This window comes from Muscardinus avellanarius (genome assembly GCF_963383645.1).
Source record: "Muscardinus avellanarius genome assembly, chromosome: 6".
Taxonomy (NCBI): domain Eukaryota; kingdom Metazoa; phylum Chordata; class Mammalia; order Rodentia; family Gliridae; genus Muscardinus; species Muscardinus avellanarius.
The window spans coordinates 126,552,035-126,569,031 of NC_137791.1; the positions used below are offsets into that span (position 1 = coordinate 126,552,035).

The following is a 16,997-nucleotide window of genomic DNA, read 5'->3' on the forward strand; positions in this document are numbered from 1 at the left end:
TTTGCCCTGATCAGGCCTGCCAGAAATTTGATAAGTCTTTTCAAAAGTCTGTCTTTCAGATGTACTGGTCAGATTTTTTTTCTATTTTATTTATTTGTCTTTCATATCTCCTTCCTTCTACTTACTTTGAGTTTTTTATTTTTGGTTCTTTTTCTAACATCTTGAATGCTTTCTGATAAATATGCCTAAATCTCTAAAGTTTCCTCTAAATACATGTTTTTACCTGTGCCTCAGAGTTTTGGTGTTTATCTTATTTTTAACCTTTCTCTATTGTTTTCTAATTTTATTGCAATGTCATCAAATAGCACTGTCTGTATAATATTAATACATTAAACTGTGTTGAGATTTGCTTTGTAGATTAATATGGGGTCAATTTCTTAAATATTCCCAATGTGATAAAAAGAAAGCATATAGTCTCCACATGGTTGTTAAGACATATATATTAGACAGAAGACATATATATTAGAAGACATATATATTAGACAGAAGACATATATATTAGACAGAAGACATATATATTAGAATCCTTGCTCTGTAGTACATTCACTGTGTGACCTTGGACAAATTACATATCCTCACCTGCTTTCGTGTTACAGTTTTAACCCCAAAGTCTCATGTGTACAGAGGTAGGGCTTTTATGCAATAATTGGATCAGGTAGGTTTGACCTTGGTGCTGTGTTAATCAATCATATGGATTAATCTATTGATCTTGGAATGGACTATTAGGAGGTAGAATCTATATGCATAAGTAGGTTACTGAAGACATGCCCTGGGAAGGGTTCTCTTCTCCCCAGACCTCTTCATGGACCCAGCCAACCATGGACTGAAACTGTTAGCCAAAATATCTGTCTTCATCTAAGTTGTTCTAGTTGGTATTTTGGTTACGGCAATGAAAAGCTGGCTAACACTTTCAGTTCCATCCACTTTAAATGGAAGATAATACCCATCTTCCTGAGAACCCAGCACATACTAAACACCAAGTCAATGTTAAAAGCTAGTGGCTCCTTTTTTCAGCTTAATAGTTTAATTTATTAATCTTGTCCTTTATTTTCTCTGCTTATGTGGCAGCCTCTGAGAGATATTTATTAAAATTTCCTATTATAATTATGAAGTTCCTCATTTTCCCCTACGATTGTAAACATTTTGCTATGTGTTTTCAGGCTCTGTCGATAGATGCCTATAGGTTTATTATTAGAGTTTTTTAGTGAATGCATTTCTTTTATCAGCATAAATTGACATGTCAAACTCAGCCAGCTCTTCTTTGCTGTGATTACTGGTAGTAGCACTATTTTTGCCAACACTCTTTGTACTTTCTATTTACTAAGGTTTTTTTTTATAACAACTTTGAAACCTGGACTCAATCAATTACACATCTCCTGTGTATTTACATCATCGTAGCACTCACACTATTCTGATCTGTTGTTGTTCCACATAACATTTGCTTCTGGTCTTTATGGGAATTGAAGATCTCCAAGATGCTTTTAATGCCCCAAATACTTGAAACTAAGAGTGGAAGTTGGGCCTTTTAGCCTCATATCCACATGAAGATTGTAATCTATTCAGTTATACTGTTTTTGAACCAAACTTGTGGGTCCCAACCAGCTGGATGTCAGTTTCCATTTATGTACAGTAAAGAGAGGATTCAAGTTATTTTTTTTTAAAATAGCTAGCCACCAGGCGTGATGGTGTGCGCTTGTAATCCCTGCTCTTGGGAGGCAGAGACAGGAGTATCGCGCAGGTTCGAAGCCAGCCTTGCTGGCTTAAGAGACCCTGTTTCCAAATAAAAATATAAAATAGGTCTGGGAGTGTAGCCCGGAGGTATCCAGGAACCCCAGTACCACCAAAAAAAAAAAAAAGAAGAAGAAGAAGAAGCTGCGCTAAAGGTTCTCAATTACTGTCTGTAGAATTTTTAAGATTTTAAAATGTTCTGATGTATGAATACAGTGCACCAATAAAAAAAATAAAATAAATAAAATAAAAAAAAAGATTTTAAAATGTATCTGAGGTTACTTTTGCATTCATTTATGACCTAGGAAGGGAGAAAAAAAAAATGCTCCTATAACTAATACAGTACAAAAAAAACCTCTTGTATCATTTATTTACTACCACATCTCAAAAATAATGCCTGGTGCATATTTGGTCATCAGTAAGTATTTGTGAGAAAATTATGCTACCACAAAATATTGTTATGAGAACTTCAAGAAGAGAGAGCGTACGCGCAGTGGGAGAGATGGAGATGTCTTCATGAGGAAGTAACCGTGAGTGAGAAGCCTTAAAAGATTAGCAGAGTGGGGATTAAAGATGCATTTTTACGGTTTGAGCCAAGAAACCAACTAGCAGTAATAAAGGATACAAGATTAAATTTACAATCCAGTTAAACAGAATGGTCAATGGGTGCTGCTTTAGCTGGTGGTGGGCTGAAAGCCAGCAGGGGACGCCGTCTGAAGGGAGGTGAGCAGAATGAAGCAGAGAAGACCCAGGAGACCGAAGATGAGCTTCAGCCCCAGGTGTCATTCTCTGAGGCCCACACGGCTCTATCTAGAGGATACAGGCGGCCTCTTGAGGGCCTGGCATCCATCATGAAGCTAGGCATGCCCCTGGTACAGAATAGTGTAAGGATGTCTAGAGGGAGCAGGAGGTGCTGCAGGTGTGCCTGCCTCCCAAGAGCTGTCAAAGTAGGATCCAGCAGGTGCTGAGCCAGAAAACTGCCCAGGCCAACGCGGGGAGTGTGCAAGTGGGTGATAACATGTGTGTGCTGCCACAGTGCCCGGCACCCAGCATTCAAGCAGCAGAAGTCTGTGACTGCTGCCTCATGCCACCTTCCAAGTTTTATGCAAAGCTACGTGGCCAGGAGTATGCAGGGAAGGAAATGCTGGGAAAGACAGCTTAGGCTTCGCTGAGTTGACACAGAACACAGCCACCCAGGGGGGAATACGAGGGCTCGGGGGAAATGGCCATAGGAGACAGAGTGGATGGCCTCCTGCCCTCTTGAGACCTCGGTGCTCACCAGCCCTGGACACATCCTCCGGGTGCAGGTAGGCAGTAGGCTCCGGAAGTGAGGGCCAGCTTTACCAGGTGTTCTACTATATTTAGAGACAACCCCAAAGATGCCAACAGCCCCTGAACTTACAAATCACAAAGGTACTGAGGGTTCCGGAGATGGCAGGAACACATCCAGACTTGGAGCTCCGGTCAGCCCTAGGCCTTGCCCTCTGGCCATGTGGGGCAGGAGGATTCCCGTTAACTGCAGTTAGTCCTAGGCCATGCCCTCCAGAGAGAGGAGGTGGGCAGGTTCAGTATGAGGACATCCTCTTGCTCTCTTGGGGTGACCTATGACATAGCTGGGCTCGTTCATTCGGTGTTTACTAAGTGTTTCTCGTGAGTCATATGCTGTTCGAGGGATCAGGGAAACAGCAAACACAGAAGAGCCCTGTGTTCATGGGGCTTACCATTCAGTGAGGGAAGCAGATAACTGTGATGTCTGTTAGGGCTTGGGCTATCGCCGTGGGTTCTTGTTCTTGGCTAGGTTAGGGGGGGAAAAGCCAGAACTGCTGCAAGCTTAAGCAAGTTTTTTTATGTATTTATTATTATTATTATTATTTTTTTGTGGTACTTGGGATGGAACCCAGGGGCTTTCTACCTCCAGGCTACACTCCCAGGCCTCTTTTATTTGGAAATCGAATCTCACTAAGCTGACGAGAGCCTCACTAAGTAGCTCAGGCTGGGTTCGAATCTGCACGATCCTCCTGTCTCAGCCTCCCAAGCACGGGGATTACAAGCATGTACCACCATGCTGGGCTCTAAGCAAGGTTTTATTATTACAGGCAGAAGAGGGAGGGACAGAGTAATGAAAGCATCACATCAGAAAGAGACACGATGGAGTGCCTCAGAAGTGAGGTACTGATGATTTGGGAACACAGTCTTTTTATAGGAATTTATTGTCTTGTCCCTGGCATCCTGCTAGCCAGTAGTCTTTTTCCCCATCACAAGCGGTGCTGGGTTGCTAGTTATCTCTGCCGCGTGAGCCTTTTCTGCTAGTCTTCTTTGCTCGTCCTTACGAGGACAGGCAGGTCTGATGTCACTGACCAAAATGTGTCACTTAGTTAGGAACGTCAGGGGGTTGCAGGGTATAAGCCTGCTTTGTCCTTTATTTTTACTCTTAAAGTTTAAAGCTTGTATTGTCTACCTCGGTCTTTAGTACGTTCTCAGTATCCCCTTATCTCTATCTGCTAGAAGTTACTTACTATGTTGAAAACTTGTTTTATGATAAAGAAATTAAAGACATAGGAACATAGACTTTTAAGTATAGAGGTTTGTAGGACTTTATCTATATTGTGTTATTAGTAATTAATATTGGTTAATACAGCGTGCTTTTTCATCTTTTAATTTGGTCTAAACTTTTGTGAGAGTCCATATGATTCTTTTCTAAGTTCAGGAATCTGTAAACACAGCAGTGTTTGGCTGGGCCAACAGCCAACTTTTAGCTGACCAAGGTCAACCTTGGCCAGAGTTCTTGGCTAACAGCTTAGAGACAGAGAAAAGGATTGTATTGTTCTGCCTAAGTATGAAAGTTTATTCTTATTAGCAATTAATACAGCTCTTATTAGCAATCAATAATTTATCCCCATCAATAACCATTTGGGGAAAAACACATAGCACAGGGAGGAAAAGAGTATAAGGGGGTGGTTTTCTTTTTCCTATCTTTTTCTTTCTCCTTCCTTCCTCCCTCCCTCCCTCTGTCTCCTTCCTTCCTTCCTTCCTTCCTCTCTCTCTCTTTCTTTCTTTCTTTCTTTCTTTCTTTCTTTCTTTCTTTCTTTCTTTCTTTCTTTCTTTCTTTCTTTCTTTTTCAGTACTGAAAATGGAACCCAGGGACAGTTGCACTCTCTCTCTACACTTCAGTTTCACCAGCTGTGTGGACTGCTTTGTAGACAGAAAGGCGGGCTACAGGATAAGGGCTGACACTGATCACAACCAGACACTGTTCTTGGCAGCTCCTCATCAGGAGCCTCCTCATCCCAGGCCAGTGAGCTGGACCGACAGAGCATCTCTGGAGGCTGGCTCTCCACTGCTCCCTGGTGGAGTAAGCCAGGTTGAATCAGGAAACTGACTTAACCTTGGCCATTGTTTCCACCTTAGGATCCATGCTCAAAGCTGGAGCAACCTTCTCATACACTGCCCAGAAAAGAGGATCAAGTTAAGTTAGCAGCGGAAGACGGGACCAGCAGTGATGAAGAAGAAAGGTATGACCTTCCCGGAACTCCAGAGGAGGAGTGACTTGGGAGGGTGCATCTGTTCACTCATCTGTCCTCAAGTGTTTACTACTGCCCTCTGCATTACATGTGGGGAGGGGAAAGTCATATCCTGTATGTCTTCTGTATAGCTATGGACTTCCTATAGACTATTAGAGGGCATTTTGTGGTTTAAGAACCTGAAGCCCAGAGAGGTTAGTAATCCTTCTCAAGATTCAGGTTTGGAATGGTCCAAAGCCTTTATGTCTATAATTAGAAAAAGTGGAGGAGCTTTGTCTCCCAGGGAAAATCCACATCTAGATCACCTGTATTAGCTAGCTGTTTCTGCTATAACAAGTATCCTCAAAATATCAGTGATTTTTAAATTCATGGGTGAGCTACCTTTGTGCTTGATTCAGGCAGGCTCTGCTGGGCTTCTGTACCCTTGCTCCTAGCTAGGGACTGGTGTTAATTGCTCTGCCACAGACTAGTTCAGGTTTGTTCCACCGGCCTTCTCATTCTGGGACCCAGGCTGAGGGATTGACCCCCATCTAGGGCATATTGTTGTCATGGCAGAGGGAAGATGTTCAGAAGGGCTGATGGAAACAGGCACTGCCTCTTAAAACTTCCTACAGTCAGAGTTGTACTCGCAGTTCCACCCATGCTTCATGGACCAGAGTAAGTCATGAGATCAAAACTACTATCCCTGGGCCAAGAAGCATAGACTGTGTCTTAGTCAGGTGGGCTGCTTCAAATGTACCGTAGACTAGGTGGCTTAACAGGAATTTATTTCTTTTTGTCTGGAGGTTTGGAAGTCCAAGATCAAAGCGTCAGCCAATTCAGTTCCTGGTTAGGGCTCTCTTTACAAATAGTGATCTTCACACTGTGTTCTCATAAAATAGAAGAGGAAGGGAGAAAGGGAGGGAGGGAAGGAGGAAGGGGAGGGAGATAGGGAAGGAAGAAGAGAAAGAGAGAGAGACATTCGTGTCTCTATAAGTGAGAGGAGAGAGAGTAAGTTTGCTCATGTCTCAAGGGTCTAATCTCACAATGAAGGCTCCATCCTCATGACTTAATCACTTCCCTGGGGCTTCAGCATATGATACAGTTTAGTCTACAGTGCACCCATAGCCACAGAAGCAGGGCAGGGGGGAAAGTGAATCTTTGCTGAGTAAATACAACATGCCATACAGTCTGTTACACCATCTCACAAGATCCTGATACCCAGAGTCTGGGTACATCCCAGCCGTCTGTATTTTAAGAAAGCTTCCTGGGTGTTTCTGAGAACACCACAGTTAGAGTCTGCTGCTTTACATTAACAAATGACATGTGTGTGGGTCCTGACAGATGATGTGCAAACTCCTGCCATCTGGGCTGCACACAGCCCAGCAAACCAGCTCCCAAGACTTCCACAGCAGCCTCCAGCTCCCGTCTCCGTATTTCTAAGGCACATGAGCAAAACAGTTAACGGGACCCATCCTAGACTCAGGCCTCTGGGCTAAATCTACCACGTAACCCCTGGCAGCTGTATACCTTGTCCTGTTTAAAATCCATGATCATCGAGGGGAAAAAAAGACTTTCCTGAAGACACCAGCAGAAACTCCACAGAAGCCTCCAATGGGTCCAGCCATTGGAGGTACATCCAATGTACCAATGTACAGCCATCCAGGTACATCCTCAATCTGTTATTCTTGCCATCTGCCCTGACCGACCAGACATGTGTCATATGCCTTTGCCTGGGGCCAGCTGGGCCCCTTTGGACCAAACAGGATCACCACTGAAGGGGGACAGGCTTCCCCAAGGAGAAGACACCTAGAGATGGACCTGCGGCACTGAGTGACCACAGCAGCTTTCTCTCTCTCTCCTGTTGCAGCTGTATCCATGAGGAAGGATACCCAGCTGTAGAAGGAAACCAGCATGTCAGGCTCCAGAGGCTACTTCCCTAAGTGCTTTTATTTGGGGAAGTGGTGGTGGGAAGGCTAAGCAGTGCAAAGATAGAAGTAGTAGGAAGATTGTGTGGGGTCTTAGCGCAAAAAAAAAAAAAAAATTCTAGCATTCTCTTCCCCAAAAGGGGTAAAAAGAAATGAATGACCATCTCAATAAATGCAGAAAAGCACTTAATAGAAGTTAACGTGCTTTCAGGATAAAATGCAAAAATCTATTAATAGAAGGACACCTAATCATCTATGAAAAAGTATAGATAACACAGTTCAGAATGGTGAAGTACTGAGAACTTTTCTGGTAAGATTTGGAACAGAAAAACATTCTGCTGTCACTATTTAACATCATACTGAAGGTCCTAACCAGAACAATAAAGCAGGAAAATCAAACACAGATTAGGAAGAAGAGTACAAATGTCTTTACTTATAGACAGAACAATCACGATTGAAATACTTAGTCTTGCCAGGTGTGGTGGCGCACATTTGTAATTCCCGTGCTTGGGAGGCGGAGACAGGAGGATCGCGCTGGCTTAAGAGACCCTGTTTCCAATAAAATAAAATAAAATAGGTCTGGGAGTTTAGCCCAAAGGTAGAAGGGCTTCCAGGAACCCCAGTACCACCAGAAAAAAAAAAGAAAGAAAAAAGTAAAAAAAGAAATACTTAGTCTTATTAGAATGCTAATTTACTCTAAATTGATCTATAGATTCAATTCAATGCTAAATAAAATCCCAATAGCCTTATGTATAGAAATGAAGAAGCCATTTAAAAATTCATACAGAAGAGCAAAGAAACTAGGAAAAGTAAAATATAAAAATAAAAAATCTTGAAGAACAAGGTTAACGGGCAAAGGCCACCTGATTTCAAGATGTGTTATGAGCCGGGCGTGGTGGCGCACGCTTGTAATCCCCGCACTTGGGAGGCAGAAACAGGAGAATCGCGCAGGTTCGAAGCCAGCCCCGCGCGCTGGCTTAGGAGACCCTGTTTCCAAATAAAAATGTAAAAATAGGTCTGGGAGTGTAGCCCAGAGGTAGAAGGGCTTCCAGGAACCCCAGTACCACCAAAAAAAAAAAAAAAGATGTGTTATGAAGCTGGAGTAGAACACTAGACAATGAAGGCCCCTGGGGTGCAGCTTGGGCCTTCGTGGAAGGTACCTCAAGGTAAGAGCAGCTTCTGGACTCCATGGGAGAGTGGCTTCCATCCTCCATGACGTTGGAGCAGCTTCCAGTCTCCATGGTGTGGGAGTGGCTTTCGGTCTTCATAATGTGGGAACAGCTTCTCCCCTCCACGATGTGGGAGCAGCTTCTAGGCCCCATGGTGTGAGAGCGTCTTCCCTCCTTCATGATAGGAGAACAGCTTCTGTCCTCCATGATGTGAAAGTGGTTTCCATTCTCCATGATGGGAAAGTAATTTCAGTCCTCCATGATGGGAGAAAGGCTTCTGGCTTCCATGATGTGAAAGTGGCTTCTGTCCTCCATGATTGAAGAAAGACTTCCATCCTCCATGATGGGAGAACAGCTTCTAGCTTCCGTTTTCTATGATGTGAAAGTGGTTCCCATCCTCCATGATGGGAGAGCACCTTCCGTTCTCCGTGATATGAAAGCAGTTTCTGTCCTCCATGACAGGAGAGCAGCTTCTGCCCTCCATGATGGAAAAAAGGCTTCCATCGTCCATGACAGGAGACCAGTTCCATCCTCCATGATGCGAAAGTGGCTTTCGTCCTCCTTCATGGGAGGAAGGCTTCCATCCTCCCTGATGTGGGAGCAGCTTCTGGCCTCCAAGGTGTGGGAACAGTGTCTCTACCACACTCCCTGCTACCGTAGTCACTGACATTTATGCTTTAGATCTGGCCCTATGGACTAAAACCAGGTGCACAGCCAAGCATCAACCTCGAGTCTTAGAAAAGACTGGACTTTGGGACTTTAAGCAATACTGGAACTATTAAGACTACGGGAACTCTTGGAGATAGATGAAATGCATTTTGCATTCTGAACTGAGCGTGAACTCTTCAGGGACCAGGGGTAGATTGAGATGGCTAGATGTAGAGTGTTCCCTGAAGAGATTATATATTAATTTCAGGGTTGATATAATTAAGTCACGAGGGTTGTAATCTCGTCAGTGTGTAATTGTATTGGATGCACTGGGTGGTAACCTAAGCCAGAGAAGATGAATCCCTAAGAATGTGGCCTGAGGGACTGTGCCTTTGTTTTTTTATTCCCTTGCTTTCTCTTTTGCTTCTGGCCTCCATGACATGAGAGCAGAGCTCTGGCTCGCTCCCTTTCCTGCCACCAGGCCCTGAGTTCTGCAAATTCAGCCCAGCCTGATAAGAACTGAAACTCCAAGATCTCCAAAAAACTGTAGACGAATAAATGTTCCTTTATCTAAAATACATACATACATACATACATACATACATACATACATACATCTGGAGTGATAAAGGCTGCGCTATTCATGTATGAATAGACAAACCTATGAGAGGTATTGGGTATCTGGAAATAGACTCAGACATTGCTGGTAAATTAACTTTTGTTAAGGATGCCAAAGCAGCTGGCCATGGCAATGCACATCTGTAATCCTAGTACTCAGGAGGCTGAGACAGAGGTTCAAGGGCAGCCTCAACCGCTTATTGAGAGCCTCAGCAGCCTAGCAGAGGGAATGGGAGAAGGATTTTAACAAACAGCATTGGAAATGAAAGAACATGAAAAAAATGCACCTCAACCCGCTTCACACATAAAAATTAGTATGAGATAGTCCATAAATTTAAACAGAAAAATGAAAACATCAGAGTATTTTTGCAACTGTGGAGTAAACAATGGTTTCTTAGATATGACATGAAAATATTAATTATCAAAGAATTGACATAACTGGTCTTCATCAAATGGAAAGTTCTGCTCATTTAAAAAAATTATATATATACTATTTTAAGTACTTCAAAGGGATTAATTCTACTAATCTATAAAGTAAAAGAAACCATTGTTAAACCCATGCTATAAATGGAGAAGCTCAGACCCAAGCAGTTTAAAGTTCTCTGGGCATGTTGACACACCTTCTGATCCCAGTTCTCGGGAGGCCGAGACAGGAGGACCACATGTTCAAGGACAGCCTCAGAAAGTAGTGAGACTCTCAGAAACCTAGTGAGACCCTGTTTACAAATAAAATTAAATAGGGCTAGGAGTATAGCTTGGAGAAAGAATGCCCCTGGTTCAATCCTCTGTACCCCCCCAAAAAAAACAAAGCTCTCACCCAAGGTCTGGTAAGCATCCGCTCTAGGGCCCAGGATCTTAGACATGTGGCTTTGCTGCTGCTCAAAGCATCCTCATCTTCCATTTGGAGTCCCCATTAACATCTCCTATTTCTTTAATTTTTTTCGATTTCTTTTCTTTTCTTTTCCTTTTTTTTTTGGACTGGAGATTGAAACTAAGAGCATTCTACCTCTGAACTAAACACCCCAGCCTTATTTTACTTTTTATTTTGAAACAGGGTCTCAAAAAATTGCCTTGCTAAGTTGCTGAGGCCTCCCAAATACTGGGATTAAGCATGCACCACCACCCCCGGATGACTCTCTCTTTCTTAATCCCAACCTGAGCCCCTGTTGCTGGACCTTCTTACCTCTACCAGAATCCTCCTTCTTGTGTCCTCCATTACAGCTCAGGGCTCTAGCCCCCTCAACTCTGGTCCTTTGGTCTAATTTCCTTGCCAGGGGAAGGAATATCTCCACTAGTCACCCTTTTATATTGTTGAATATCCTAGTCTAAACACTGGAAAGTCTCAGCTAAATCAAACGTTTACAATTAAGAGAGGGAGGGTCTCCTTCAAGGACATTTGTCAGCTTCTTATCTAGGATGAAGACGCTATTGCAGCTCTCATATTCTTATTCATAGACCCCTGGTGTACACCTGGGGACAACCAGTACAGGTTATGAGCCTGCCGTGAGAGGTGTAAAGCACCGTGTGCAGCGGTATTGCTTCAGATTTCTCATACACAAGAAGAGTCATGAAATCACACCATAGAGGCCTCTTTTGGGAGCCTCTGAGGGTCCCAAAGAACTCTAAGCCATTCTGACAGCCATCATTTACTAAGCACCCACTGAAGGGCTATCAGGTGCTTTCTACCAAATCCTATGCAATAACATTAGGATGTACGTGTCATGTTATTTTTTCAAAGACAAGCTGTTTCTCACTCCATGCAGAGAACTAGCATCATTCGCAGCACTCAGATCTTTACTGATTGTGGCCTCTGTCTTCAAAGGATGGAAGCAGCCCTCAAGGAGCAAAATGGCCTGCAGCCTCCACTGAGCTCTTCGCTGAAGGAAAAGGCCTGGGAAACCCAGTGCCCACAGGAGGACTGGCCAAGCCAGAAGGCCAGGCTGCAAGGCCAGGTAGAAGGTGGGCCCTGCTGGGGTGTGCCTCCCAGGGAGGGAGACAAGACCCCACAGACAGCGGAGGGAAAATGCACAGGGTGGGCTTCATCCAAGCAGGGGAGGGTGCTGTGGGTCCAGAGCAGGCGGGATGCTTGGATGTATGTGTGCATTCATTCACTTTAAACAGTGCTCATGAGCACCTACTATGAGCCACTGAAGACCCATCATTGAACAAACCAGGTAAAATGCCTTGTATTTTATGTCTAAGATATATATATATATATTATATTATATATTATACACATATATGACATATGCATAGGTAGATTACATATATAATATAATTAAATATACTATAACTTACACTAGCAGCTGATATATTTTATATATAATTGTATATGTTATATGTGCTACTTATAAATATAAGCTGCTTATATATGTATTTATGCACACATACTAAGAGCAGAGGTGGGAACAAACAATATATAATCAGTCCTCCATATATTTGGTTTCAAAACATGGTTTTACTAAGTTGCAAAGGACCTAAGTAGCTGAGGCTGGCTGCGAACCTGGATCCTCCTTTCTCAGCCTCCCAAGTACTGGGAGTACAAGTAAGCGTGTACCACCACACCCAGCTCAAATAGAAAAGTTTTGAGAGGAAAACACTGCATCTGTCCTCAATTTATACAGACTCTTATTTCTTGTCATTATTTCCTAAATAAGGCCTCTTAATTTACATAGCATTTGCATTGTATTTGGGATATAATCTCCCCAATATTACATGGGGATTATACATACTATAATATGTATAGAGATGACTTAAAGTATACAAGAGCCTGCGTATAAGGTTATATACAAATACGACATCACTGTATACGGCATCCACAGCAGTCCTGGAACCTGGCCCTACTGGGATACAGAGGGACAGCTAACTGTATTTTGCATTTATGGGAGGTGGTGGGAACAGACAGTAAAGGTCAGACTTCAGACAGAAGCCATTCACTGTGCTCATCAGAAGGGGATAAAGGCTTCAGGAGAACACACAGGGCAGGCTGTGGGGATGTGAGCGGGGTGGGACAATAGGCTTTCAGGAAAATCTTGGTAAGGAAGCGAGATTGCAAGCCCCTAGAGGAGGCAAGGCAGGCCTTTGGGGCTCTCTGGGAGAACTGAGGACCACTTTTGATCTTCCTGGTAAGGTTTGGACCCAGCCAGTTTCCCTTTTCTTGTGGGTCTAGCCAAGAGGCTCTCTGGATCTGCTTTATTTTTTATTTGTATATGGATCATATTGAAAATGGCATATATTCAGACAGTGGTTGGTATCCCCTTCCCCTCCCCCACCAACAATGAGTGTCCAGGTTAACCATGCTACATTCACACTTTTACATATATTCGGATGTAGCTCCTCCATTAACCAACCTCAGCCTTCTCCCTCTCCTATCCTTCTGTTCTAGTTTTGCTGAGGTTTCCCCTCCATTATCTGGAGTCCCTCTGGTATTCCCAATGCTCCCTAGTTTGGGCATATTAGAGAAAACATATGTCCCTTCTCTTTCTGTGCTTGGCTGATCTCACTTAACATAATGTTCTCCAGGTCTTTCCTGCGAATGACATGATTTTGTTCTTCTTTAAAACTGAGTAGAATTCCATTGTGTGTATTTCCCATAATTTTGCAATCCGTTCATCTGTTGATGGAGACCTAGGTTGGAGCTGCTTTTTAACACTTGCATTGGCACTGGCTCTGAGCTCCTGGGGTGCAGGAGGCTCTGCTAATCCAGGTGACACTCAGGGAGCGTCTAGTTAGAAGCACGCTGGAGCAGTGCACCCGAGACCACCAGGAGGACCCGCGCTGCAGCAGCTGTCGCTCTGGGAGAGGGGGGCACTGCGGCGCCAGCTCCAGGCCCCAACAGCAGAGCCAGGCTGCCAAGGCGCAGCTCGGGGCTATACATTGCCCAGTGCACCCTGCGCCAGGGCCAGACACCGCCCAGTGCCTCTTCCCCCATCGTTTCCAGGGCTCACAGGAATCACAGGAGGTCCTTCTTGTCTTGCTCCCTTTTCAACACAAGAAGACAGGCTCGGAGAGATTCAGTAACTTGCTGAAGGTCACCCAGCTAGTAAGGGGCGAAGCAGGAACTCAGACTCTGGTCCGTCCCTTTGGGCTTCTTGCTGCTTTTTCCTGCCTGTGTTTGCCCCTATAACAGAAGAACCATTCGCTTCCAAGACTTGAACGGGGCCTGGTGCTCAACCCAGCTGTTGCAAAGTGGGAGGGGAGCCCCAAGTTGAGAAAGACAAGGAGCAGCAGCAACACCTTTCCAAGACTGGGAAACTAACGGGGCTGCGGTGGTGTTTCCTCCAGCAGACAGGTCGCCTCCTGGCCTGGCCACACATTTTTTCCCCTGCCAGCTTAGGGAGGCTTGAAGAGGGTCCACAAAGACCAAGGGGCACAGCAGGGACACAGAGTGAAGGAAGCAGGGATGTTGGGGGGCCCAGGTAGGGTGAGTGGGATGGTGCTAGCCCCAGGGGCTATTGCTTCACGCTGAGCAGGGGACACAGAGCCCTGGGAAGAGATGATCCCAGGGAAACAGAGCTGATGAGGCCCAGAGAGGTTTGGCCCTGCGGAAAATTGTATTGAACATGTTTTATTTTTTGACTCTTAGAAGTTATGAGAAGCCGGGCGTGGTGGCACACGGTTTTAATCCCCGCGCTTGGGAGGCAGAGACAGGAGGATGGCGCAGGTTCAAAGCCAGCCACGCGTGCTGGCTTAGGAGACCCTGTTTCCAAATAAAAAGTATAAAATATATCTGATGTGTTGCCCTAGCCCGGAGGTAGAAGAGCTTCCAGGAACCCCAGTACCACACACAAAAAAAGAAGTTATGAGAAGACTTAGCTAAATACCCAAAGAACACTAAACAAAAGTATTTTTTAAAATTCATCAGGTATTAATGTAAGAAAAAAGCAGAAAGTTGCACAAGGCAGAGCTATAACTGTAATCGCTCATTGAAGCTCCGCAGAGAATATTTAAATTCAATAGTTAAAATAGGGAGTATATTTCAATGTTGATATAATGTGACATAACTATGAGAAATAGAAGGAGCAGGGCAATAGATCATCTTATTTGCTGTAACGGGAAGACAGATCATAATCTGACAGATCATCATAAGACACAGTGGAGATGGTGTCTTTTCAATGGTAGTAAACACCAGGAGAAACGGCTAAGAGCAGTGAAGGCTTCCCCCAGAGAACAGGGTGCAGAGACAGAGAAAAAGGCCTAAGAGCCTGTGCGTTTTTCTTTCTTTTAGAGCTATTTGACTCTTTGTAGTATGTGCATATATTGTCCTGATAAGACATAGCATAAGCCTAAAGCCAGGCATGTGGCACCTGACTGTAATCCCAGTACTTGAAAAGCAAAGATAGGAGGATCACAAGTTCGAAGTCACCCTCAGCAACTTAGTGAGGCTCTCAGCAATTTAGTGAGACCCTGTCTTTAAATAAAAGTAAAATAAAAAATAAAACTAAACTAAACTAAAACTAAAATCAAAAATAGGTATGAGGGTATAGCCTGGAGGTAGAAGGCCCCTGGGTTCCATTCCCAGTAACACACACACAATACATACACACACACACACACACACACACACACACACACACACACACAAATATATAAGTAAATAAATAAATAAAATAGCCCATCATGGTGACGTATACTTGTAATTGTGAGGCTGAGACAGGTGGATTGCAGATTCACAGCCAGCCTCAGCTACTTAGTGAGGCACTCTACAATTTAGTGAGACCCTGTTTCAAAATAAAGGATAAAAAATAGGGCTGGGAGTACAGCTCAGAGGTAGAATGCCTCTGGGTTCAATCCCTAGCACCACTAAATAAATAAATAAATAAACTTAAAACAAGAAAAAGAAATGAGATAATGCATGTGAACTCCTAGGCATTTACTAGGTACTCAAAGGGGAAAAATAATCGGTTCCCTGACTTCTTTAATTTTCTAAATCTTTTTCAAATCTGCCGAAGACCAGCTCCGGCCAATTCAGGGTTTCTCGAAGGTGGTGAGGAGTCGGCGATGAGGGAATGAGAAACAGCCTTTTTTGGAGGCGTGACTCTGCCATACAGAGTCAATGCTTTATTTTTATATGCTTTTACATGGAAATATTTGTTATTAACAACTTTTGACAAAATACATTCTCAATACATCTGGATATAAACAACATTTAGAAAAACATGCTTTCAGTACACCTAGGTACATTTTGCAGTTTATCTGGAACAATTCAACCTGCCTCTATGAGCTCATATCCCAGTACCTGAAATTATCCAAACTAATGTCATACAAATCATTCTGGTTACCTAGCCACAAAGTCAATTTTATTCTAATTATTAACCTAACTAACAATGGAGCTCTGCAAAGCACATTCAAACCTAAAGCTAAACTGAAAGTACAGAAGACAAGGGGCTTTTCCATTAGAAGGAACACAAAAATTTTAAAAGATCTTTAAGGGGCACACAACATTTTACTTTTATATTTTATATTTTAAATACTAAATATGCAATTTATTTTCTTGAATTCTTATGATCTTTGGTCAGAAGCACCAGAAAGGGGAGGCTCTGCCTAGCCGATTTCTCCATCACACATAATAAACTTTAACTAAGCTTATCCTTAACTACTAAATGCTAAACTTAATGTTTCTACTTCTAAAATTAGCTGCTAATTTTATCTCTTATTTTTGACTACTAGGTATTCTATAACTTATTTTGACCCAACCACCAAATTTATACTAAACTTATTCTATTTCTCTAACATACAATGCCTACATCTAATTTTCTATAATACCTATTAAGTTGTTTACCAAGAGAACTCTTTTGTCCTTTAGTGAGCAGGCACCAAGGAGGTCCCTGCCTGCCCAACCCTCTGTAGGAATGGCGGAGTCCTGACATCAGGCCATTTTCCAGTAATATTAACTCTGTGTTTTCCGATGATCATCGCTCCTTACAGGAAAGTGGAGGATTGTTGGAGGTGGAAGAGTATTCTGATTAGTGCTAGTCCCTTGAGGGGGATACTATAGTCGACCCCCTAACTTATAAGCAACATATGGAGGGCCTTGCACAGTAGGTATAATTTGCCTGAAGTTAACCTTTTCCTTTCATGACTAAAACCTTAAGTGAGTTAGGTGTTGTAAGCAGAGGAGCAGAGAGCTCTTTTCTATGTAACTTCTTAAAGTTCTCCTGTAATCATATTCTTCTTAGCGCTATTCCCAGCACAAATCTCAGGGCATTTTCCAGTCATATTCACATCAATTTCCAGATTATTACAAAACATCAATCCTCAATCAAAGCAATGTTCAAATTTCATTAACATTATCATTATTATAACAAAAATCAAGAGGGATAATGGCTTCAGTTCTGCCAGAGTCTTCCAGCCCTGCAGAATTCTCTTCCCAGCTGCGACCCTGTCATACAGCAGGAATGGCGCCA

The 16,997-nt window shown here is 43.3% G+C and overlaps 1 protein-coding gene across 1 annotated transcript in view; it reads left to right on the forward strand.

Annotated features, from left to right (window-relative positions):
* FAM184B (family with sequence similarity 184 member B) overlaps positions 1–16,997 on the forward strand; it is a gene marked incomplete at both ends in the record, with an annotated part of 132,589 nt that overhangs the window by 96,867 nt on the left and 18,725 nt on the right. The window contains 4 exons of the mRNA XM_080697269.1: positions 5,137–5,240; positions 11,414–11,543; positions 13,280–13,633; positions 16,441–16,547. Coding sequence (XP_080553395.1) covers positions 5,137–5,240; positions 11,414–11,543; positions 13,280–13,633; positions 16,441–16,547 — 695 coding nt within the window. The remainder of the gene's footprint in view (positions 1–5,136; positions 5,241–11,413; positions 11,544–13,279; positions 13,634–16,440; positions 16,548–16,997) is intronic.